Source organism: Gossypium raimondii, chromosome 13 (genome assembly GCF_025698545.1).
Source record: "Gossypium raimondii isolate GPD5lz chromosome 13, ASM2569854v1, whole genome shotgun sequence".
In the NCBI taxonomy this organism is placed as follows: domain Eukaryota; kingdom Viridiplantae; phylum Streptophyta; class Magnoliopsida; order Malvales; family Malvaceae; genus Gossypium; species Gossypium raimondii.
In genome coordinates, this window is record NC_068577.1 from 55,226,959 (window position 1) to 55,250,931 (window position 23,973).

At 31.7% G+C, this 23,973-nt stretch overlaps 4 protein-coding genes across 4 annotated transcripts; 1 reads left to right on the forward strand and 3 right to left on the reverse strand.

The window, feature by feature from the left end:
- Positions 1-284: 284 nt before the first annotated feature.
- Positions 285-2,035, reverse strand: LOC105783108 (AP-4 complex subunit sigma). Its single transcript, XM_012608321.2, has 4 exons — positions 1,794-2,035; positions 1,498-1,584; positions 760-828; positions 285-643 (listed from the first exon to the last, which is right to left on the reverse strand). The coding sequence occupies exons 1-4, from the start codon at positions 1,932-1,934 to the stop codon at positions 509-511; spliced, it is 432 nt and encodes a 143-aa protein (XP_012463775.1). The 5' UTR covers positions 1,935-2,035; the 3' UTR covers positions 285-508.
- Positions 2,036-2,479: 444 nt separating this feature from the next.
- LOC105783109 (ATP-dependent 6-phosphofructokinase 3) lies at positions 2,480-12,511 on the reverse strand. The gene is made up of 14 exons (XM_012608324.2): positions 12,369-12,511; positions 12,131-12,177; positions 11,996-12,035; positions 11,828-11,890; positions 10,418-10,555; positions 9,523-9,681; positions 9,020-9,073; positions 8,693-8,761; positions 8,030-8,159; positions 6,494-6,753; positions 6,311-6,356; positions 5,762-5,916; positions 4,549-4,695; positions 2,480-2,530 (listed from the first exon to the last, which is right to left on the reverse strand). The coding sequence occupies exons 1-14, from the start codon at positions 12,477-12,479 to the stop codon at positions 2,480-2,482; spliced, it is 1,470 nt and encodes a 489-aa protein (XP_012463778.2). The 5' UTR covers positions 12,480-12,511.
- Positions 12,512-14,955: 2,444 nt separating this feature from the next.
- Positions 14,956-19,312, forward strand: LOC105782859 (mitochondrial-processing peptidase subunit alpha). The gene is made up of 13 exons (XM_012607909.2): positions 14,956-15,144; positions 15,486-15,728; positions 15,847-16,143; positions 16,244-16,411; positions 16,595-16,762; positions 16,843-16,926; positions 17,118-17,184; positions 17,385-17,482; positions 18,000-18,072; positions 18,166-18,236; positions 18,356-18,405; positions 18,662-18,774; positions 18,875-19,312. Exons 1-13 carry the CDS (start codon positions 15,106-15,108, stop codon positions 18,919-18,921), a joined length of 1,518 nt encoding a protein of 505 aa, XP_012463363.1. The 5' UTR covers positions 14,956-15,105; the 3' UTR covers positions 18,922-19,312.
- Positions 19,313-19,618: 306 nt separating this feature from the next.
- Positions 19,619-21,630, reverse strand: LOC105782860 (leucine-rich repeat extensin-like protein 4). Its single transcript, XM_012607910.2, has one exon. It carries the CDS (start codon positions 21,215-21,217, stop codon positions 19,958-19,960), a length of 1,260 nt encoding a protein of 419 aa, XP_012463364.1. The 5' UTR covers positions 21,218-21,630; the 3' UTR covers positions 19,619-19,957.
- Positions 21,631-23,973: the final 2,343 nt, after the last annotated feature.

Here is a 23,973-nt window from a genome sequence, read left to right on the forward strand (position 1 = left end):
GCTACGTATAAAATTTTCAAAGCAATGCGCCATTTTTATGTCTTAACCTTCTAGGAACAGAAGACTCATAAGGCCCCTGATTTGAACTAATAGGCCAGAGGGTAAAGTAATAAAACTGAAGCAAATGTTATACCGTGAGACCAAAGACACAGTGAATGTAGTTAAGCTATGGTTAGTTGGTATAAACATGAGCAAGTATAAGAGGGTGTAAATTGATATTTTCCACCAATTTCAACGGAGTATAATTCAAATGCCGCTAAGCCACCTCTACCATGATACTATGATACAAGCAAACACTGCATATGATTCAGTAAGGAGAAAACTCTCAACAGTTTGTATTCTACTTAACTTATTGTACAACTTGCTAAACTTTGAAAATTGAAATTTATATAGGAAAGGGAGAACAAAAACAGTAAACAAACAGGGAGAAAATAACAAACAATTTGCCAGGGCTCACAAAGAAAATCACAATATTCAATCTAGAAAATTAACTAACCCTTTTACACCCTCATGATGCTTTGTCCATCAGCTGAATCGGACTTAGAATATTAGCCTTGCTTGTCTCAACAATAGAACCGTTCATAACCATTTCCTCCAGCATGAAATGAGCCTTCTCTAAGTGGAACATGATATCTAGCTCACACTGCAATCAAATTTGATAAACAAAGAGCTATTGATGAGTAAAAGACACGAATATACAAATCCAGTCACTTTAAAGGGGTTTGAGACTAATACACATCTTCTTGGGGAAGAACTTACCACATTGCCAAAATGGCGGTCCATGGTTTCAACCAAGAGATGTATAAATTCCAATATTGCAAGCTCATTCTGCCACATTGAAGAATAAAAGGAGGATAAAAATGAATATAAGTTGGCAAGCAATAAGCAAACTGGAAAATATATAAGCATGAATCAGGTCTTGTTCATATTAAAATACCAACTTCTAATACATTTTCTCTTCCATGTTCCCCCCAAAATCAAGAACATATAAGCTAGATGCTTAATTACGTCTTTATTACAATTAAGTCCAACAGGCCAGCAAGCACACAACCTGGACTTTGACCCAAATCCATCAAGCTCAACAGCTCTGTCTAGGACCAAGAAGTACTTGAGGGTGTCCTCGGATCTCCAGAGGTTACACTGTCTGACACCTCAAAGACCACACAGGACCCAAATTCTATTATGAGGCCACTCAAAACTCCCACCACCAACAAAAAGGCAACTCATAGCAAGCAGTAGGTTGCCCGATAGCATTAACAGCTTCCTCCAAAGCTAAGGAAGGATAGCACCCTAAACACTCTTTGCTCATCATACGCTCAGTTTCAGACACCAAATTATGCTTTAGATCGAGACCCAGAGACCAACCTCCGATGCCCTCTTACCCTTTCCCTCCTCCACAAGATTTCAACCATTAAGGCATCCACCTCTATCAAAGGACATCAAACAATTACCAACATGATCTCAGGGTAAAAACAAAATAAAAGAAACGGAACTTACTTCATCATTGTCAACTCCAACTAAGAAAAACAGCGAAGCGTAACGCCTGTATACAATTTTGTAATTCCGATGCTCAACAAATGAACACTGTCACGAATTTAAGCAAATTAATAACTGGAAATTAATAAATAGAGCATAAATTCTGAAGTAACTAAAATCCTACACTTAAATTCTATGGAATTAAAATTTGAATATTCCAAATCCCTAACAAATCGCGAACAGACAAAATTCCAATTAGAAAAATATGAAACACGGAGTAAAAAAAAGGAAAAACATAGAAAGTAAATATTAAGAACCTGTTGCTCGTTGCGGGCTAAGCACTTGCGGACGATCTCGCCTTCGAGGGCACGTCGTTCTTCGAGGGTGAGCCATTCATAGTATTGGGCAAGACGAGTCTGCCCTTGCTTGTTCACCATTAATATGAATCTGATTCCCATCTGTTTCGTTTTTTTTCTTTCCTTGTTTCTCTTCCTGGATCTGAATCTCTATTTTCTCAAAGCCAAATTGACCACGTATTTTTGTTGCAGTTGTTGTGCTTAATGGAAAATTGCAGATTAGGACCAAATACTTTTCACGTTTTCATGCGCTAATAATTTCAACTTTTTATGGGCCTCCGCCCCAGGAAAAATATCATAAGCCCGAGCCCGGGCCGGTCTGCCTATTTTTAAAATAAACATTAAAAAATTATTTTTAAAATAAAAATAAAAAAATAAAAAAAAATATTTTAAAAGTATTTTAAAATTAAAAAATAAAAATAAAAATATATATTTATTATATTCGGGCCGGGCCAGGCCTGAGCCAAAAAAGTGGTGCCCGAGGCCCGGCTTGTTTTTTAAACGGGCCTCATTTTTTTCCCAAACCCATATTTCGGGCCTATATTTTTACCCGAACCCTCCCATATTTCGAGCAGGCCGTCGGGCCGGGCCGGGCCGAGCCGCCCGGCCCATGGACAGGTCTACTGTAGAGATGTTCAAGAATCAAACTATTCATTCAAGTCCAAAATCTCATCTGGCAAAATTTTTAAGTCTTTGACCTGTTTAAAATATGAACAAACCTTAGACTCCAATATTCATAACTCGAGCTTCGTTTGGGCTAACTCCTTTTAAGGTTATAATATGATATATATTATTTAATTTATATCATATTAAATATACTATGCTGTAAAATAAATATTTTAAAAAATATGTTAAATTATTTTTACTTAGAAATCTAATAAATGTATATAATAATGGTAAATATATATTACTAGATATTAAATCTAAAAATTATATTTAAAAATAAAAAAATTATGCGCGTGTTTGAACCAGCTTCGATTAATCATTTATAAATACAGACAAGTTTGACCAAAATTTGAGTCTCATGTTCTAGATCGCACCAAGCTCAGGCAATTATAAATATTATCGGTACCACGTATAGACCTAACTCAAACTAAATTCAATCCGACCCATGAATATTTCTACCAGTAAATCCGTAAACATAAAATACAATGAGATTTTGCTTTACTATAAGGTTGAGGTCTAATTTATCTAAATCGTGTATGAATTTTCAATTCAAATTTTAATTTAATTTATGTTTAGACTCTATTATTATTGTACTTTATAATGGTTGAATATAATTATAATTATTAAAAAATATTATTTGTAATTATAATTATTATTGTATTAATTTTAGAAAATATGATATAAAAATATAAGTGATTGAAACTTAATATAATGTAAATTGTTAATTTATCAAAAAAAAATTGGTGAATTGCAATAACAGGACAAAGCCGAACAACCAAAATGACTATAACTATACAAGAACAATATAAGAGGATAAGTATATGAGATTCAAATCAAAATTATTCCGAAGTTCAAATTTATTGTATAAAATTACACAAAATCAAAATTATTGTATAAAATTATACATTAAACCAAAGTTCATATGTAGTTTTGAAATCTATTCCAAATGCGAGGTATGCCTTGCATTTATCGAACTCTTTCCGAGCACTTAGAGAGATGATTGATGAGCAACCGAAGAATGGTCAAAACAGACTTGGCGTCATGACGACACAATGAAACCCCAAGATTAATGTGGCATCGATGTCGTGACGAGGAGAGCATGGACATTACAATGTTTTCCCAACTTATGCAACCGCGTTTTGACAGTCAAGCAGGACTATTTCTCTTAGTCAAACTTTGATCCACTCAGGATATTTTAGTCGTTTTAGCCCTTTAAACTTAGTCTATTTAAATGGGTCGTACATATTTGTTTCAATTTAGACAATTAAAGATGTAGTAGTATAGGTCTTTTCTTTAAGGGCGATAAGATGTAGTTGCAGATGAGTTTTAGTAAGAGTTTTCGTGGTAGTTATTGAGAGAATTTTGTACATTTAGGTTTATTTTTTCCGTATTGTACTCTCATTTGTTTACTCATCTAATGAAAAACTAAAATTTCTTTTACCCATGATTTTTTATCCTCTTAACTGAGGGTTTTCCACGTAAATTTATGTTCTTGATCTTCTCTATTTTTCTCTTTCGTTATTGATTCGAGTCGATGCATAACACCAAACAACGGTATGATAATTCTAAAAAGTAAAAATTTCAATTCAAAATAAATAATAACAATCATTAATAAATAAGTAGAAAAAAAATGTACAATCTATTTCATAATAATAAACTGCCAGGATCTTACACAAAATAAACCATTCAAGGTTTATGGAAGAAGAACACTGAGTAGCAGACTATTATATAACTGTGGGCTAACCATTACTGTTCGAAGTTTTCATTTTCTTTTAATGTAGTTATATACATATCCAGAAGACATGATGAGTATATATATATATATATGAATACAAAGGAATATGTTTTTTTTGGTGAATTACAGTAACAAGGTAAAGCTCGAACAACCAACTGACTAACGCGACTCGAATCTAGACCACACCTGGGGCGGTGAACATTCTTAACCATCAGGTCATTCAATACAAAAGAATATTTTAAAAATAGATATATCTGTAGTAAACATATATCTATATCCAACACTCAACTCGAATTCCGAGTGTTAGTGAGTTACCTTTTTGTCCAAACTCTTTTGGCTACCGTTTCCGTTACTCAACAAGTTGGTTGATGGTCTCAAAAAGCTGGGTTGATTTGTTGAAGAAAGAAGCCTTGCCCACATCCTATCTGTAATCACAACCTTGTTTTGTTTCTCGATAATTCGCTGCCCATAAAATCATCAAAGCATATTAATGACAGTGTTCAGTGGTTGCCTCCATAAACATTGATGACGCTATGAAATTGTTTTAAGAGCCAAAGACGAAATATAAATTATTGGAGTAAAATATAATTTTACCATTATACTAATACATAATTTCATGAAAATTTAAAGGATTGAATGATAAATCTATTATTCTTGAGAGCCAAGTCTTAATTTTGTCTTCGTCCCTGAAACATGGACGTAAGTGTTTTCAAAGGAACAATAGAAAAGCTTAAGAAGCCTCGTGAACACAAGGACCGAAAGTGATATTAAGTTTTGATGGATTTTAATTAAAAAATTCAAACATTTTGGGGTTTAATGTGAATTTTCAAAAATTTAGAGGATTTATTCTTTTTAATTTTATAAAATCAATGATGATATTTGAAATTTTTAAAACTTTTGTAATTTAATTAGAATTTTTAAAAAATGAGGGACTTAAATAAAATTTTCAAAAGTTTTAAGGGCTTAATAATAGTTTTCTAAATTTTTAAGGGTATGCAAAGAACCAAAATAACTGATAGATTTCTAAATGAAAATCTGGATTAAAACTCGATAAAAATACCACAAAAGCCTTTATATTAGAAGTCGATTGTAATTTATCCATTTACTAAAAAGTGAGTAAATTAGCCTATATAGATTAGATTAAAGAGTAAACTAGCTGTTTCTATTAAAATTTCATCTATTTCTACGGTTAAAAGCATATGAGTTACACATGACATATCATGTGTACCTTATTTTAACATATAGAGACTAGTTTTAACATTAAAATTGATGAAATTTTTAACAGGAAAATTATTTTGCTCTTTAATTTAATATAAATATACTAATTTGCATTTTTAATAAACTCCTAATAAAAAATTTCATAACACTTTTACTTGATTTTAACTCATTTCAAATTACTCAAAATTTGATACCAGTATCGTATATTAATATGTATAGCATGTTTGAACATGCCATGTATTTGCATCGAATACCAATATTGAGAAAAAAAAAATTAAGAGTCAGAGCAGCAAAGTTGGAATTAACTCACGTTGAAAGGTATGTAAGTGTGCCTGCCATTGACAAGTCCGCTTGTAAAGCCAGTGTATCCCGCCATCGCTCCATGGACAGCACTTTGAGCCAGAAGTGTACAGTAAACATTATCCGATGCATTGCTTGGAACAGCACGAATCATATAAGTAGGATCTGCCCGAATACAAATTATTAAAAAAAAAAAAAAACTTTAATAACTTCTTCCAACAACACTTACATTTTATTGGTAATTATATTTTATATTTGTCATTCAAATAATAATAAAAATTAGTTTTATACATCAGATCAAAAATAAATTGATCATTTTTGTTAAAAATTTCATCTATTTTTACTGTTAAAAACTGACGTGATTAACGAAATAACTAGACAATATACCTCATGCCAACATACATGAGCAAATTTTTAACAGTAAAAATGAATGAAGTTTTTAACCAAAAAATCTAATTTACTTTTTAATCTACGGTCTAATTTATCATTTTTTAGTAGAAAAAAAAAATCCGATTATTAATACAATTACTTTTACCAAAACGAATCCTACTCTACTGACCTATATATTTGAGGTTTATGGGCATCTTTTGTTTTGAAAAGTGATCCTGAAAAAATGACGGTCCCAAGCCAATGAGTGAAGTTTCATATATCACGAGTATTAGACATGGATTAACATTTCAACGTATTGCAATCTCAAAAGATTTGGATAATTGATAATCGAGTTGGTAGCATATAGTAATACCTTGATACTTTGTGATATCCATAGCCCAACATCCTGGAGAAGCTTGTTTCCTGAAGCATCTGTCGTGGATTGAATGCTTTGGGAAAGTAGTTCCTGGCCTGCACCTTCTGCAATCACAATGACCATATGCTCATCTTCTTTAAGTCGTTTCTCAATGTATTCAAAAAGCCCTCCAGGTCCTTCAAGATAAAAAGGTGACTCTGGGATCAAGCAACAATCCACATCTCGGCTTGCTAATGTCGCATACATTGCAATAAAACCTGCCCATATTAGTTGGTTTAGACATTAGGTTACTCCGTCACGAATTAAGACATGAGTCTGAAGATATAATATTTCAAGAAATATAGAATAACAATAATTTGATAAAAAATCCTTCTAGTTTCTTTCAATTTTTTAATTGAGTAAATTGGTCCCTTTCCAAAAAAATCAGAGTAATTTAATCATTAACAATTTTGAAAGTTAGCAGCTACGGATAATTAATCACGGCGTTAATGTTTTCCATCTATTGTACATTATTTTGATTGGTATAATAACAAATTTAGCCCTCAAAATTTAAATGTTCTGTCAATTTGATCCTAATTTAACAAATTTATCCCCGCAACATTTGTGTAAATGTGTAGGTTGAATTTGTTGAACCTTTTACAATTAAGGCCAAAATGACAAAATATGTAAACATCGAAGGCTAAAATTTTTATTATATCAATTAAAATTATATACAATTGACGGAACACATTAACGCCATAATTAATTGTCTTTAAGAATTTGACCGCGATCAAATTGCTTTAAATTTTTTGGGGTTGGAGAGATCTTTTTACCTAATAATTTCAACATACTTATATCATACAAATGCTTTATATTCAAGTCTCACACTTAAATCCAAGTAACATAGTTTTCAAGACAACAAATGCCATAATAAAGTTATAACCATGGTCATTGGTGTTAGAAAAACTTGTGTTGCAAGTAATAAAATAAAATAAAAATATTTAGATAAATACTCGAGGTATGAAACACTTTCCTTTTAGGGGTTTTTAAGTTTGCTTCTAGGATGCAACAAGTAATAACAACGAAAAAAAACATAAAAGAAAGTGTCACTTAGTACATAACTTATGACACAAGTTATGTTTTTTCATAATATAACAATTTCCTAAAAAATTGTTTCTTCATTTTGAAACTTTTCTGAAAATGTTATGTTATTTGAATAAATTAGTTCGGATGTAAATAAAATGATTATTATTTATGCTCAAGTGCCAATTTTTATCATAAATATCTACGCATAAAGCGTAATAAGTAAAGGTTAGACACCCAATTCAATTACCCAAATTATAAAAAATTATTTATTTAAATTTTTATATATTTTATAATTGTTAGTAACTTGAAATTTTAACATTGCAAACTATTAATAGCTGAAATTAATCTAAATCAATGATTAAACTGAAAATCGATTCAAGCTCCAAAAACCATGGTTGTAACTCTCTCACTCGTTTGTTGCAATGCACGATTTAACACTTCAAAAGCGAGACAGAAAGAGAAACTTACCACTGTAGCGGCCCATTAGCTTCACAAGCCCAATACAATTCTCGAAACTTTCAGATTCAACATGAGCTGCGTTAATGGCACGTTGAGCCTCCTCAACTGCAGTGTCGAAGCCAAACGACTTGTCGATAACCTGTCTCGTGCGACAAAATGAAACAAAGTTTCAAGATTGTGTAATAACCAAAAGAACCAAGGTTGTAATTCGAAACAGGCTTGTGGTTAAAACTATCCGGGTAAACTACGTCATTAGACATTAAATTATGGGCGAGTTTTGTTTTGATCACTGAACTATTCAAAAGTTCTCATTTAAGTAATTGGACTATTAAAATCAATGCTATATGGTTAAAACAGTTTTTTTCTCCGATCTTCGACACTGATCGTTAGATCGACTTGAATATAAGGTATGTTCTTCTACTCATCTAATGTAGCAATTACCGAATCATCATTTGGAGTTTGTTGGCGAGACTTTAAAAAAAAAAAACTTAATAAACCAGTGACTTAAATGATAACTTTTGAATAGTTTAGTGACTTAAATGAAAACTTTTGAATAATTTAATGATCAAATTGTAATTCTTTTAGTTAAATGACCAAAACGAAAACTCACCAATAATTTAATTACTAATAGTGAATTTACCAAAAAAAATTAATCAACTCAATTGGATTTACCGGAATGTCATTGTCAATAGTTTTAGGGATACCGGCAACTGAAACTTTGAGACCACGCCTTCTAATTTCCTGTAGAGTTTGGAACAAATTTTTTTTAATAAGCACAAACTCGCATTGCAAATCAATATTCTATTTCCTATTAAAGATATTTTATATAGCTTTATTTATTTTATTTTTTGAGATATTGCATTCAACTCATGTCTCAAATGCATATTCTAGTGATGTGATTTCAAAACTCTTCAAAACACATTAAAAAAAACTTTGAAAATTTTTTAACACGTCCATATTGACAATTAATCAAAGATAATAATAATAATAAAATTTGACCTCGAATATAAGAGCTGCACCTCTTTGAGTTCCATCTCCTCCGATAATGTAAACCTGAAAATATCAAATGTATCAAGGTTAGACCTCTTGATATGTTGATCATATAATTCTTGTACTCTTCCTAAATTTAGAATTTAATCTATTTTTATTTTCAAAATTTAACTCTTTTATTTTTAAGATTTCAAATTTTATTTTCAATTGTTAATACAATTAAAATTTTTCATTAAATTTATTGATGTGACATTTTGAAATTAAAATAAGAAACTCACTCATAAACCATGTAACCAAAAATTAACGTTGTAATGAATCTAAATTTAACAATGTTAACAGTGGAACTTAAATTTTAAAAATTGAAAAGTAAAGGGATTGAATTCTGAAAATAAAAATATAAAGACTACATTTCAAATTTAAAAAGAGTATATTGGCTTGTGACATATTTTAACCATCCCATAATCATATAAAAGTATGGGACTAATTTTTTTTTTTTTTACTTTTACACAAACCTGATTAATCCCACGATCCTGAATACTATCAACAATTTTTGAGGTATCATGTCCACCTCGTGATGTCCCAAGGATAGTTCCACCACGTTTATGTATATCATTAACAACCTTGGGATTTAAATACACTGTATTTTTTGCATAAAACCCCTTGTATCCTCCCTGCAAATGCATTAAACTCGTTAATTGCATCTGAGTTTGAATGAATAAATTTTTATTTGTCTAATACTTATTTTAAAATTTGTATTTGATTTTGTTTATTAAGAATTTTAATTTTTTAAACTTAGTATATTTAAAATTATATATATTTATGTTTAATTAAATTAAATAAACTTGTTTATAAATATGAATAACCTCGAGGTCTAACTCTGTATTTTTAGCATAAAATCCCTTGTATCCTCCTGCAAATGCATTAAACTCGTTAATTATTAATACACCACTTTATACTATTTTGAAAAGATTATTTATGAGGCTCATATTTGTTAAAAATTTTAAATTTGTGTTTAACTTTTTAAAAGTAATTTGTGTTTAATCTCGTTTCATTAAAATTATTTATTTATGTCTATTTATTTAAATTAAATTAACTAAAATTTTAATGATTAAACGAAAGTATTCATAAACATAAAATCTAACATGCCCTCGAAAATGAAAAACAATGTAAACAACAAACAAACCTAAATTGATTTAAACTAACAAACAAATAAATATGTTTAAATCTAAACTGATTTAAATATAATAAGTTTTAACAGCTATGTTATAAATAAAATAAAGCACAAATAATAAAAATAATATTACTATTTATATTATAATAGAACAAAAAATAAATTTTAAAATAATTTTGTAAATAAATTTTTAAAAATTCATTAACGAATTTATTCGATACTAAATGATTGCTTACATCGATCCCCAATACTTTCTTTACACCGTACATGTGGTGCAAGCCACATACAATCTCTCTAACCACAGTGTTGAGTCCAGGGCAAAGACCGCCACACGTTACAATACATGCATGAACGTCATCAGAATGAAAATATACCTACATAACCATTAAATATCCACCACGTTATAATAAAAACACACATCAAACTTCAGAGTTTCATTAATCCATATCTAATTCAATCATTACGTAAATATTAAAATAAGCGGTTTTTTACTTAAATAATATAAAATAAACAATTTATAACTTAAATAATATATACCCAATATCATTTATCAAAATAGAATGGATTGAATAGTGTTATGAATAGGGATTTAACGCCAAATCAACACTATTGGTGGCAATTTGGGATGACACAAAAATATGTTCTCCACCAAGAATGTTGATTTGGGTAATAGAGCATGTAATGAGATTAGGCCTGGTTATGGATAAAATTGGGTCAGGTGAAAGTCAAATTTTAGGTCTTTTCTAGGCTTGGATCGATTTTAATAATCAGTTTAAAATTTTGTCTAATTTTGACTAGATAAAAAGTGTTAAATTCAAACTTAATACGGTTCATTCGTATTAAAATTTTCATATAAAAATAAATTTAAAAACATAATACATCAAACACATTAAAATATTAAAATAAATATTTTTCAACACATTAAAAATACATTAAAAAATCTTTATACTTAAATAATACTAAAATACTTGCAACTTAGCAAGCAACCTCCAAAATAGTAGTAAAATTAATAATAAAATAAGAGTAATATAATATCTAACCAATAACAATAAAACAATAGCAATATAATAATAAAATGATAGCAAAACGACAGTAAAACAATAAAAAAAATGACAACAAAACAATATATGAGAAAAAATTTTAGGCACATTCGGGCCGGGCAAAAGAACTTACCCAAGGTTTAGCTCATTTAAAAAATAGATCTTATTTTTTATCCAAATTTATTTTTCAAATCTATATTTTTTCTCAAACCCTTCAATTTTTTAAGCAAACTTTCGAATTTGGACATGGTAGTCGATAAGAGAAGCAAAGATTCTCTACCTCAAGTCCTCGTCACCAACTATTGGTGGTGATTTGGGCTGCCCAAGATGCATAGAATCTTGGTGCACCTGGCGGGAACATGTTTTGTCTCCGCCGATTCCTTGGTGGCTGGCCATTCCCCACATCGTCACAAATGAGTTCAATTTAACGTCAAACTCATATCCCTTCCCCATAACACTATTTGATTCTTTTCTGTTAAAGTTCGTATGATTTTATATTCAAATTAGATCTTTCCGATTTCTACATCCAATTAATCTTTAAGAAAAGGCTTATGGTAAGTTTAAACACACGCTTTCGTCCAACAAAAAAAAGGTTTAAACACACACCTTTTGACGTGCTCCAGCTCGTCGGAAATGAATTCCTTTTGGATCATCCTTGTGAACTACAACCTATAAAGATGAAAATAAGCATTGATTATATTAAACTGAGAAGAAACAAATGCTTAGCAAAATTTTGAAAAGATGTACATAAACTATAAAGGAAGGACGGCTAACCTTTTGAGGGACGCTATCATCAACGTGAACAAAATATTGCCTAGTGAAATTTAAAAAATTCGATCAAATTAATACTAATTTAGCAAACATTTCAACAATCGATGTAAAAAAAATAGCTCTAAAGTTGAAGCTTACTTAACAACAGAGTATGCCGGATTGTCTTGCAACAGATTAGGATAAGTCTGTCATTAAAAAAAGTCAAAAATCAAATCAGATTTTTAAAAATTGAAACTAATTCACTCATTTTCGATCAATCAATTGAAAAAAAAAAGAAAAAAGAAAAACGATCTTGAATTCGAGAGAAATGGAAAACGAGGCTTTCGAATCAAGAGAAACTATGAATGCCTGCAAATTATACGTAGAAATGCCTTACAGGAAGATCAGGAATATAATCAGTTAAGTGAGGAACATCTTCAAGTACATAACCGCCGGGACCGTCGACGATCTTAGGCTTTGAAATCTCAGGCAAAGCAGGGGAAGCCATCGTGTAGCACTAGCGGGAACTCCTCGAACGACAACCGTAACCTTAAACCAAAAAGAAATGTACTGATCAACTTTTTCTTTCTCAAATTAAAGATCCAAAATACAAATCAAAGGCACTGAAAAGCGGCGATTTATTCTCACAAATATGGAATATAATTATCTGCACGAGCCCAAAGCTCCATTCCATATTTGGAGAGTTTTTTATTAGTTTAGCTAGGAATGGTAAAGAAATCCCAGAGCATATTTACTAAAATATTCTTATATTAATTTTATAATTATTTATGACATATATTTTAATTTTATAAATATGTATTATATATTTCATTATAATTGGTTACTTTTTATAAGATTTGATAATATATTTGAGTTAAATTTAAAAAATCAATATATTATAAAATATTATTTAAAATTTCGAGACAAGACGAAACATATTAGGTAAGCTATTTTTTGAATCGGATTGGAGTCGAAGACGAAAGTATTATGTAAAGTTTAAGGCGGGACAAGTTTAACTATATATAAATAAAAGTTATAGTGGGACGGGTCGTGCAAAAATTTATGTCATCTCTATTTTTGACAAAATATGATGATAAAATTAGATTTAAACGAAATTTTAGACCTATTTAAAATGTGGATTGAATTTGAATTTGAAATTCAATATTTAAGGTTGAATTATATCTTTTATTCTTATATGTTATTTAGATTTGGCATATAAAATAAAATATAGAATACTATAAGTAAATGTTAAAAAGCATGGCAAGTAGTTTATGTTATAATTTAATAAAATAAAATAACACAATTTTACTAAATATTAAATATTAAATATTAAATAAAAATATTATATTTAAAAAAACAACTATTTTAAACGGGTTTGGATTAACAATTTATAAATATGAATGAGTGTGGACAAACTTTTAGGTCTCATTTTAAGTCTAATCAAATTTTAACAACTATGTATAATGTTAATGTTTATATACGCAAAACCCTTTAAAAGAATGAATAGGGGTCAACTACACATTGGGGTAAAAGTATTATAGAGGCGCCCGTACTAAAAGTCAGATTGCATATTTCCCCATCTACTCAAAGAATGGAGAAATTAATCATTGTATGTTAAAACAAAGCGCAAATTAGTTATTTCTGTTAAAATTTTCATCTATTTATACTATTAAAAACTGGCATGGCTGGTGAAATAATCAGATAGTAGTGATAGGTGGCGTGCCACATGTACCTCATGGCGATGTACAAAGAGCAGTTTTTAATAATAAAAATAGATGAGTTTTTTAATAGATGAACCAATTTACTCTTTCATCTAACGTATGGGAGCCAATTTGCTATGATTCCAACCTACTACAAACTATAATATTAAAGAGGTGCCTATTCGTTTACAACTATCAATGATAGAATAATGAAACCATCAAGGAGGATGAATAGTTGTAATTGTATCACATATATGGATCGTTCCCCCCTGTTTTGATTCGGTATTATTTCCATTCATCACATGTATTATTTTCATCTTGATGCTTAGTTACTAATGGATTGCGAGTTTCAAAATTATACATAAATTTTATTTTAATGTATAATTTGATATATGAATATTGATTTTGTACAATTATATATAAGTAACTTTGATCGTGGTTCAAATCTATACTTGAAACTTTAATTTGATTTGACGATCAGTTTCATAAATCAAAGAAGAAAGCTTTTTAAATTTTAGATAGCAAATTCTTAACGTTCAAAGATAGTTCTTGAAAACAAATTGAACTATAAAGAGAGCTTTATTGGTATAAGTGGTGTGAACAAATAATACTATACAACAATGATTTTATAGCTAAGCGACTTAAAGGAAAACTTTTGGATAGTTCAGTGACCATTTTATAACTTGTTGAAGTTCAACGACTAAAATGTAAACTTACTAATAGTTTAGTGACATTGGGTATGGTTTACCCTAAAATATAAGAATCAAAGTCATTAAAAAGTAAAAATGTGCCATAAGTCCCTATACTCTTCTAAAACTTGAAATTTAGTCATTGTGCTTTATTTCCAAGATTTTAGTCATTCTACTTTCCAGATTTCAAAATTTAAATCGAATGGTTAATAATGTCATTTTTTTGTTTGATCTAAGTTAATTACAATGCCATTTTTTTAATTACATGGTTATTAAGTGAGTATTTTTTTTTATTTCAAAATGTCACACCAACAAATTTAACAAAAAAATTATTAACAATTGGACCTGAATTTTAAAATCTGAAAAGTAGAGAGACTAAATTTTAAATTTTCTAAAGTACAGGGAATTATGACATAGTTTAACCAAAGACTAATAAACTTTTACCTTGGTAAGTACAAAGTAGTACGCCGATCGGACGACTATCGAGTTGATCATCAGCTAGCATACCATAACAGACGGTTCAGATAGCAACTCATCTATTCGCTCACGTGTGGATATCCTCATCGGCCAATTCTTCCCACATCACTGAAGCAGAGCAAACAAAAACATCAACGGCTCAAAACGAGTCGCCTCCCATTTCCAACAAAACCCTGCGGCAGTGGCACCCAAAACCAAACAGACTACAGACCTTCACAGGGTCCGTACACTATAATTTCTAGGGTTTCTTAGAGATCGCCGATTCAAGATGTACCGTGCAGCGGCTTCTCGCCTCCGGGCTCTCAAGGTCAGTCCCTAATTCCCCCCAAACCCTAACTTATGATCGCTGATGATTCGATCTCACTATAACAATCAATTTTCAATCTCGACTGTAACAGAGATAACTCGATTTCGATATTTGCTTTCTGAGATTGCTTTTGTTTATAGACAATAGATCTGTTCTTTTAATCCATTATTGATGCTTAGCTTGTTACTTTTATTTCTTAATTAAATGTATTTATCTCGGGTAGTCATTGCTGTAACTGGGTATTGATGTTAAGCTGTTTCATGTATCCGGTAAAATTTTCAAATATTGTTAGTCTCAATGCTTGGAGAAGTGATATGCTTTGAATGAAAATGCGAATATAGGGTTTGACATGCCATAGAGTACCTGCAAGGTTTTCAACTTCTGTTGCTGCTGCTACAACATCATCCTCTTCAGGTGGCCTCCTTGGTTGGTTCACTGGGGGTCAGTCCAACTCCATACCATCACTAGATTTTCCTCTACCAGGTGTAGCTCTACCATCTTCATTGCCTGACTATGTTGAACCTGGTAAAACTAAGATTACAACTCTTCCAAATGGCCTGAAAGTTGCTTCAGAAACCTCAGCGGTATGTACGAATTTGCTTCTTGTGAAGAATATTTTCTTACATAAGGTCTCTTATTTTAGAAGAAAATTAATTTTGTAACTCATTGTTGAATTTGCTATTTGATTTTGTTGCCAAGCAGAATCCTGCAGCATCAATAGGATTATATGTTGACTGTGGTTCAATCTATGAGTCACCTGCCTCATTTGGGGTCTCACACCTGCTTGAGCGTATGGCCTTCAAGAGCACAACAAACCGCAGCCATTTGCGGATTGTTCGGGAAGTAGAGGCAATTGGTGGCAATGTACAAGCTGCAGTTTCTCGGGAGCAGATTGGATATACCTTTGATGCTTTGAAGACTTATGTTCCTGAAATGGTAGAGCTGCTTATTGACTGTGTGAGAAACCCAGCTTTCTTGGATTGGGAGGTGAATGAACAGGTAAATTGTCTTGAGCTTGTCGTTTTTAGGCTAAATAGTTTTGAGCATATTTAGAATTAATGCCTTGTGAGATGATAATTCATTACTTCACCTTCTACAGCTTCAAAAAATGAAAGAGGAAATTGCTGAAGCTGCAAAGAATCCTCAGGGCTTGCTCTTAGAGGCCATTCACTCAGCTGGTTATTCTGGTGCATTGGCGAATTCTCTTTTAGCCCCTGAGTCTGCTGTAAATACATTGAATGGTACAGTTTTGGAGGATTTTATCCTGGTAAGTCTAAGAGAACTTTATTTAGTATGTTTTCAGTGCAAACCGCATCATTGTAGTTTTGAAGAAAACTTTTATTAGTATGCTTTAACCTTTCAGTGTTAATTGTTTCATTATTGTTGAGATTGTTGCTGATCTTTGTCTATCATTCTCACTAATAAGCTTGGTTTCCTATGAAAATATTAGGAAAACTTTACCGCTTCTCGGATGGTACTTGCAGCATCTGGTGTTGAAAACGAGGAACTGTTATCTGTTGCCGAGCCACTTTTATCAGATCTTTCCAATGTTCCTCGTCCTCAGGAGCCAAAATCTGTGTACACCGGCGGTGATTATCGCTGTCAGGCTGATTTAGGGGTATGTATTATAAATACTTGAAATGATCTTTTCTTTCATATTTCTCCATAGTTTGAGTTGTTAATTAGTTTCAACTGCAGGATCAAACACATTTTGCTCTTGCATTTGAACTTCCTGGTGGTTGGCACAAGGAGAAGGAAGCTATAATTTTGACTGTTCTTCAGGTTTTTAACTTTGGGTTACTCTGTCTGCTCAATTTTCTTATTCCACCGTGCTCTATTTTAATATAGGTCATAGAATTCTTCCTAGGAGTAACCTATCTTGCCCAATTAATTTTCATTGTGTATTTTTGGTTTTTCCTACTTGTTACCATGATCACAAGATAGGAAAATTGATAAATGTAATTATTCTATAGATTTTAATGGGAGGGGGTGGATCATTTTCAGCTGGTGGCCCTGGGAAAGGAATGTATTCAAGACTATGTAAGTGATCTTTCATGCTGCACACTATTATCTTTCAGTATATGACATGTTGTAATAGAGCAAGGTGGATGAAGTTTTGTTTGTTTTTGTGAATTTCTTTATTTACAAAATTCTGCTGCTACTAGACACTCAATTTCTTTTAAATTTTTCTAGTCAATTTGTTTAAGTCTACATGAAAGTGATGATTATGTTATGAGCAGATGTCCGTGTGTTGAATGAGTATCCACAAGTTTATTCATTTTCAGCATTCAACAGCATTTACAATCATACTGGCATATTTGGAATACAAGCTACCACTGTAAGTCTGCTCTTAAACCTTCCTTTACTAATTTTAGTACCGTTCCATTCCGATCTCCATCTTTCCCTGCCCTATTATGGTTTCATGCAGCAAATCTCTAGTTGATTCTTTTGACCATGCCATACATCTTTCCCTGTGTCCTTGGTTTTCAAGTGCTAGTCTATTTACAATTTAGTCATGATTCTTCTGAATTATGCCATCTAAGAGCTTTCTTCTCTGTATGCCCAAATTTAATTAATTTACGAGCTTGTGTTTTAAGTAATCTCACAACCAAATGTTTTCTCACTGTTTTTCAGGCCATACATCTATTTGTCAATGCTAGTAATTGGCATTTGAAAGTTTTCTTAGTGTAACTCTTTTTTAAAAAAAAATATTTGTTACCTACAGGTCCTGACTTTTTTTTTATCGTCTTGGCCTTCCACTGAATTTATTCCAAATTTCCAATTTTGGACACTTTGTGCTGATAACATCTCCATCGTAGTAACACTCTTGATGATACTCATGTTTCTTAATTCAGGGTTCTGATTTTGCACCAACTGCCATTGATGTAGCTGTCAAGGAGCTTATTGCTGTTGCAACACCTGGACAAGGTTGGCTGCTCTTTATTTCAGCAACTATGATCTTTCCTGCAATGGTCATTCAATGGATTGTTTCTGAAATGCTTTTGATGGTGTTTTTTGCAGTTGACCAAATACAACTAGACCGTGCTAAACAGTCAACCAAGTCTGCAATTTTGATGAATTTGGAATCTAGAGTACGTAAACTGTTCTCTTTAAATTCTTGATTGTAGATGATATTAATGATTTTGGTCAAGGATTCATATTTGCATGCCTAGCACTGCTGTTTAGTGTTCTTATGAGCCGATTTCTGCAGATGGTTGCTTCAGAAGATATTGGGAAACAAGTCTTGACATATGGTGAGAGGTATGACTTCTCTAACTTCTTTGCTGTTGTCCTTTGCTCTGATGGACCAATGTTGCTCCAACTTTTATTTAGGTATCTGTGTCTGATCCCGTGTTGAGTATATAAATATATGGGTGCAAAGGCTCTTAAAATAAAGAAAGAACTTAGAAATGAATATATATCCTTGTCAGATTATATACCTTTTATATGTCCTATGTATAATGAGAAAACTATGATAATTTTCTTCTCTGTAACCAAACTGTTTTGAACCTATTAGGAAACCTGTGGAGTATTTCTTGAAGGTTGTTGATGAGATTACACTGAAGGATATTTCTTCGATAGCTCAAAAGCTTCTATCGTCTCCTCTCACAATGGCATCATATGGAAATGGTAGTTTACAGTTTACTCGAAACTTAAACCACTGAATTTGTTGTTTTATTGCAATGCATTTTAGATAATATTAACTTGTTTTTTCCGTCATATTTTGCAGTTATTAATGTCCCAAGCTACGATTCAGTTAGCCGCAAATTCAAGTGAAAAATGAAATTGCTTTCCTGTGTCAAACTTGACATGTATCCGACCTTGTTTTACAGTGTTATGCATCCGAATACCTTCGACTTCTTTTGCAACAAGGTGCACCCATTTTTAACAATAAAATTGTTCCTCAGCAAACAATCGATTAGTGAAATAGCTTCTGCAGACAATGGGATACTTGTATGTTTTCTGCTGAATTCCATGATTTTGGTCATGGTTGGGGAAAAGTGTCTCCAAACTTTTTATTTTTTTCACGTCTGTTTTAAAAATTACCCAAAGCAAATTCAAGAATTATTTTTTTACTCCGAGCATACATTTCGACTTGAAATTTTTTGGTGTATATGTTAAGAACATTGCCCTTTATGGCACAATTTTCAGGTTTTATTTTGCACAATTTATTTTGGAATTAGATTTAGCCACTGCATTGACATGCCAAAGATGATTTTTGTGCCCTCAAGGGGGGTTATAGCTGTTCTTTTGGAAACCTTCCTCTTTAGGAGTGCAATTTTGATACCACAAGGTTCCAATATATATATTTTAATTTTTTTTAAGTATTCGTGTGTGATGTTTTGGTTTTTTTTCATTTTCGGAGAATTTTTTAAATAAATGAAAAATAGTCCTCCACTCAAACAAAGCAATGACAGCAAAGGAATGTTTTGATACAGTGAAAACTTATAGTAAAAAGAACAAGCATAGATGGTTTATCAAAAAGACTTACACACCAAATTTCTTTCATAGAACTGGGTAGACAAATCTTACATTTCATAAGATGATCTTTATCAGATCTTGCTCAAACTTAAAAAACCAGATGAATTGAGCAAACATAACATAGTTCAAAAGCTAGCTAGCTTTCAGCATCGATTCATTTCAAAGTTTAAATAACATGGACTTCCTCAGAAGGTCAAGGCATCCACTATCTGGTTAGCCCTTACGTTACTAAACCAGATTATTGGCCCATTAAGCAAGTGCATTTGAACCCTGGACATGAGCTATTAATGAATGACAGGCACCAATACCAGTTAATTCATGTATGATGAGATCATGGAGATGGTGATGATGATGATGATGGGGTTACATTAGGGTTCAAGTTCTCAAACAATGCTCCACAAACTAGAGGCTGAGGAGAAGGGATTCTCAAGCAACTCAGCCCACTTCCAGGGATAACATTGCACTGAGGTTGGGGTCTCTGCATATCTCTCCCGGGTAAACAATTCAATGAGAAATCAAACCCCACATCCCTATAAAAAGACTTGGAACATTCTTGGCCAAACCCAGAGAAGAAATTATATGCAACAGTCAAGTTCATAAGGCTCCTTAATGAACAAACAATGTCAGGCAACACACCAGATAACTCATTGTGTGCTAAATTAAGGACCTCAATATCACTCATACAAGACATAGTATCAGGCAAATGACCCATCAATGAATTATGGCTCACATCAAAGACTTGCATCTCTGAAAACAACCCAACACTTTGTGGGATACAACCTGTTAATTGGTTGTTCAAAAATAAAACCTCTTTCAATTTAGAACGCATGAAACCAAAACTAGCTGGTATGTTCCCAATGAATTTGTTGTTAGCTAAGTTTATAACAGAAGCTGGTGAATTCCCAATGTTTGAAGGGAGTTCACCTTCAAATTGATTGTTATTGAGGAAGATAGCATCAAGTCTTTTGTAGAATAAATCTTCAGGGATGGTACCCGAGAAATTATTGAACCTAAGGTCCAAATAAACAAGATTTGGTATGTATAAAGTAACCATAGGAAAAGAACCAGAGAAATAATTGCCACTAAGATCCAACTCTTGAAGTGAAGAAAGGTCATTGAAAGTATCAGGGACTGTCCCTGAAAACCGGTTGCTGTTAAGGTGAAAGATTGTGATATCTGTAAGAAAAGAGAGTTCTTTTACTAAAGTACCTTGAAGGTTACCATGGTTGAGATCTATGGCTACCACAAATGGTTCATTTGATGAATCTACTGAACAAAAGACCCCTTTGTAAGAGCACACATCTGAGCCATTCCAAGTCTTTAAAACCCCTAAAGGGTCATCAGTGATGGCTGATTTCCATGCTTGAAGAGCAGTGTAAGCATTGTTGAGCTTTGACACTGAAGGACCAGATGGTGTTGGGTTGTTGTTGATGTTGATTCCTCCACCAAACCAAACACCACCACCATCACCGCCGCCACCATTGCCAATATTGATGCCACCACCACCACCAACAGTAATGGCTGCTTGTGTTGGAACATTCATCATTTGCCAAAGTATAAAAACCAGGAAGAACCAAAAACAGAGCCCCATTTGCTTTGTTTGAAGACACCAAGAATGGTTGAAGTGATGGGTTAGTTTGCTTGTAAGGTTGTACAAAATTAGGCTGCTGTTGCTGCTGCCGCTGGCATTGATGAAAGGACAGAATGGGGGGTTGAATGATTTGAGTTCTTCTTTTAAAGCTTTTAAGCCTTTTGTACGAGTAACACTCTTGGGTGTGAAAATGTAGACTTGAGAACTGAGCTTTTTCTTTTTCTATTCTTTTGATGAATTTGGTCAGTAAAGGCTTGGGATTTTATTGAAGTTTGTGATAATTGTATTGCGCAAGCAAGACTAATTCTAAATGCCCTTGTTCTTAAACAGGAAAATACTACTATGAAGCTTGGTCCCTCCATGAACTACATTATATTTTATAAAGAAATAATCAAACCCTCAAAAGCGCTTGATGGTCGATGACCCGGGTTTTTTGGGCAAAAGAAAATATATTATAAAAACTAAGGATAATATAAAATTTCCCCTTGAATTTGGTAGTATCTATATATGGGCAATTTACCAATAAAAACTTTTTTTTTAAATTATCGAAATGGGCCCATTTTTTAATTATTTACCGGAATGGCCATTTTTCCGGGAAATCACGTCTACGTTAGAGCGAGATGCTGACGTGGACGCGATTTCGACCCGCACGTGAACAGTACCCAACAGTCAAAAAAATAAAATACAGGGCCCATTTCGACAAATTTTAAATATAGGGCTTTTTTGGTATTTTGAAAAAATAAATTTTGAATCTTTTTGAACTTGTATTTATTTTTTTAATCAATTAACTCTTCAATATTACATCAATAGCAACAAGTACAAAAAAGATTCAAAATTGTTACCAACAAGATTTGAACCAAGGTACTAAGGGAAAAAAGCAAATATCTTAACCAACTAAGCTAAACTAATTAATTGACATATTATAAAAATACTATTATTATCTTAATTATATTACTTACGTTCTAACGATTTATCGGACCTATTCCATACACGTGTCAAATAAGAAAAAATAATACAACAATTCTGTAAAAAAATCCAGTGTTTAATTCAAATAAATAAGGAAAATAATGATTTGAATGTTTCAAAATTCAATTTTAAACTGAAAAAATCGAAATTTAGGGGCAAAAAAGATCTTTTTCAGTGCGTAGATCTCGAAAAGTTATTCGAAATAAAAAAAAATCTCAATCGGACAACCGAGCGAAAAGTTATGGCCTTTCAAAGTTTTCCAAGCTAAAAAATATAAACTGTTCATCCACGTCAGCAAATCGCGTCCTCGTAGGCGCAATTTGTGTCCACGTAAGCAAAGCGCGCTTACGTGGACACGATGTTCTGACACGTCCCCTGACACCGCGCTGACGTGGACGCGATTTTGGGAAAAATGGCCCATTCCGGTAAATAATAAAATACCGGGCCCATTTCGGTAAAATTTTAAAAAAATAGGGCTTTTTTGGTATTTTGCCCGTATCTATATTTTTTTATTTATTTTATATTTAAATTTAATAATTAAACCTGTTTTAATCTATGAATTTAAAAAATATAAAAGTGTGATAATGTGACACTTTGAAGATATGTCAAATCATCACTTGAAAATTAAAGTGTGGTGCAATTTAAAAGTGTCATATTCAATGTTTTAATAATCAGATAGGTGATTGAACAAGTAGGCCATTAGTTCCCGATTCAACCAGTTTGATTGATTCGATATCGGATCAACAACAATAAAATAATTAATTATAAATTCATAAAGTTTAAAAAAATTTAATAAGTTGATTCAACTTGTTCAACTATCGCCTTTTTTCTTATTTTCGATTTTTACTAATTGCAAGTAATTTTCAAGTCTATCGGTTCAACCATTTTGTTCGGGTTGTTATATCAATCAATTCTCAATTTGTCTGATCAAATTATGTTCTAGCAATACAGGTCACATCATTAAATCTTGATAGAATCTAAATTTAGAGACCGAAATAGATCTAGTTGCCAAGTCTAAAGACTCAAGCGGACCAAAAGAAAATAAATGTACCAAAGTGGACCTAGTTGTCAATTTCAAAGACAAAAAATTATATTATCCCTATATACGAATACATAACACCCTCAAAGTTAGAGGCGTTTATGGATTGAATCCAGTTTATTATAAACAATAATACGTGTCAATTTGGGCTGATCTGAGGTTGAAAATACAAATTCAAGTCTAACTTAAAAAAGATCGTGCAACCTACTCAATCCGTAAACACCTCTACTCGGAGTATTAGTTGAAACTTTTTTTATTAACATATTAAGGTTTTAAGTTCAAACCTATAATTAACATGAACTATATTAAAAGATATAATTATCTGATTTAAAAATGATGTTTTGATCATTTTTCAATTAGGTTGATGCTTAATTAACTCGTGACATCAACTTAATCGAGACCTTCTTATAATATAAATAAATAAAATATTAAAAATATTTTTATATTAACATTTTACATTTTCATATAAATTTAAACATATATTTTATTTTTAAATAAAACAATTATACTCAACTTGAACTTCAAATTTCTTTATTTAAAATGTGACTTTCAACGTATTGAATTTATTAGGAAAAATAATCTATTGAATATATAATTCGATTCTTGAATAAATCGCTTGATAGCTTACTAGCATGGTTAAGGACGAAGTTAGCAAAAAAAATTTTGAGGGGCGAGATTAAATTATATATTTTTGTAAGAGTTAAAATGTAATTTTGCCATTGTATTGACATATATCTTTATATTTTTTAGT

Coding starts and splice junctions, on each gene's coding strand:
- LOC105783108 (XM_012608321.2), bottom strand. CDS start 1,934: ATGGGAATCAGATTCATATTAATGGTGAACAAGCAAGGGCAGACTCGT. Junction 1,585..1,793: donor TAGCCCGCAACGAGCAACAG/GTTCTTAATATT, acceptor AATTCGTGACAG/TGTTCATTTGTTGAGCATCG. Junction 644..759: donor ACCGCCATTTTGGCAATGTG/GTAAGTTCTTCC, acceptor ATTTGATTGCAG/TGTGAGCTAGATATCATGTT.
- LOC105783109 (XM_012608324.2), bottom strand. CDS start 12,479: ATGGCTTCCCCTGCTTTGCCTGAGATTTCAAAGCCTAAGATCGTCGAC. Junction 11,891..11,995: donor ATGATAGCGTCCCTCAAAAG/GTTAGCCGTCCT, acceptor TCATCTTTATAG/GTTGTAGTTCACAAGGATGA. Junction 4,696..5,761: donor ACACTTACATACCTTTCAAC/GTGAGTTAATTC, acceptor TTTTATGGGCAG/CGAATTATCGAGAAACAAAA.
- LOC105782859 (XM_012607909.2), top strand. CDS start 15,106: ATGTACCGTGCAGCGGCTTCTCGCCTCCGGGCTCTCAAG. Junction 16,144..16,243: donor ATTGGGAGGTGAATGAACAG/GTAAATTGTCTT, acceptor CACCTTCTACAG/CTTCAAAAAATGAAAGAGGA. Junction 17,185..17,384: donor AGGAATGTATTCAAGACTAT/GTAAGTGATCTT, acceptor TGTTATGAGCAG/ATGTCCGTGTGTTGAATGAG.
- LOC105782860 (XM_012607910.2), bottom strand. CDS start 21,217: ATGGGGCTCTGTTTTTGGTTCTTCCTGGTTTTTATACTTTGGCAAATG.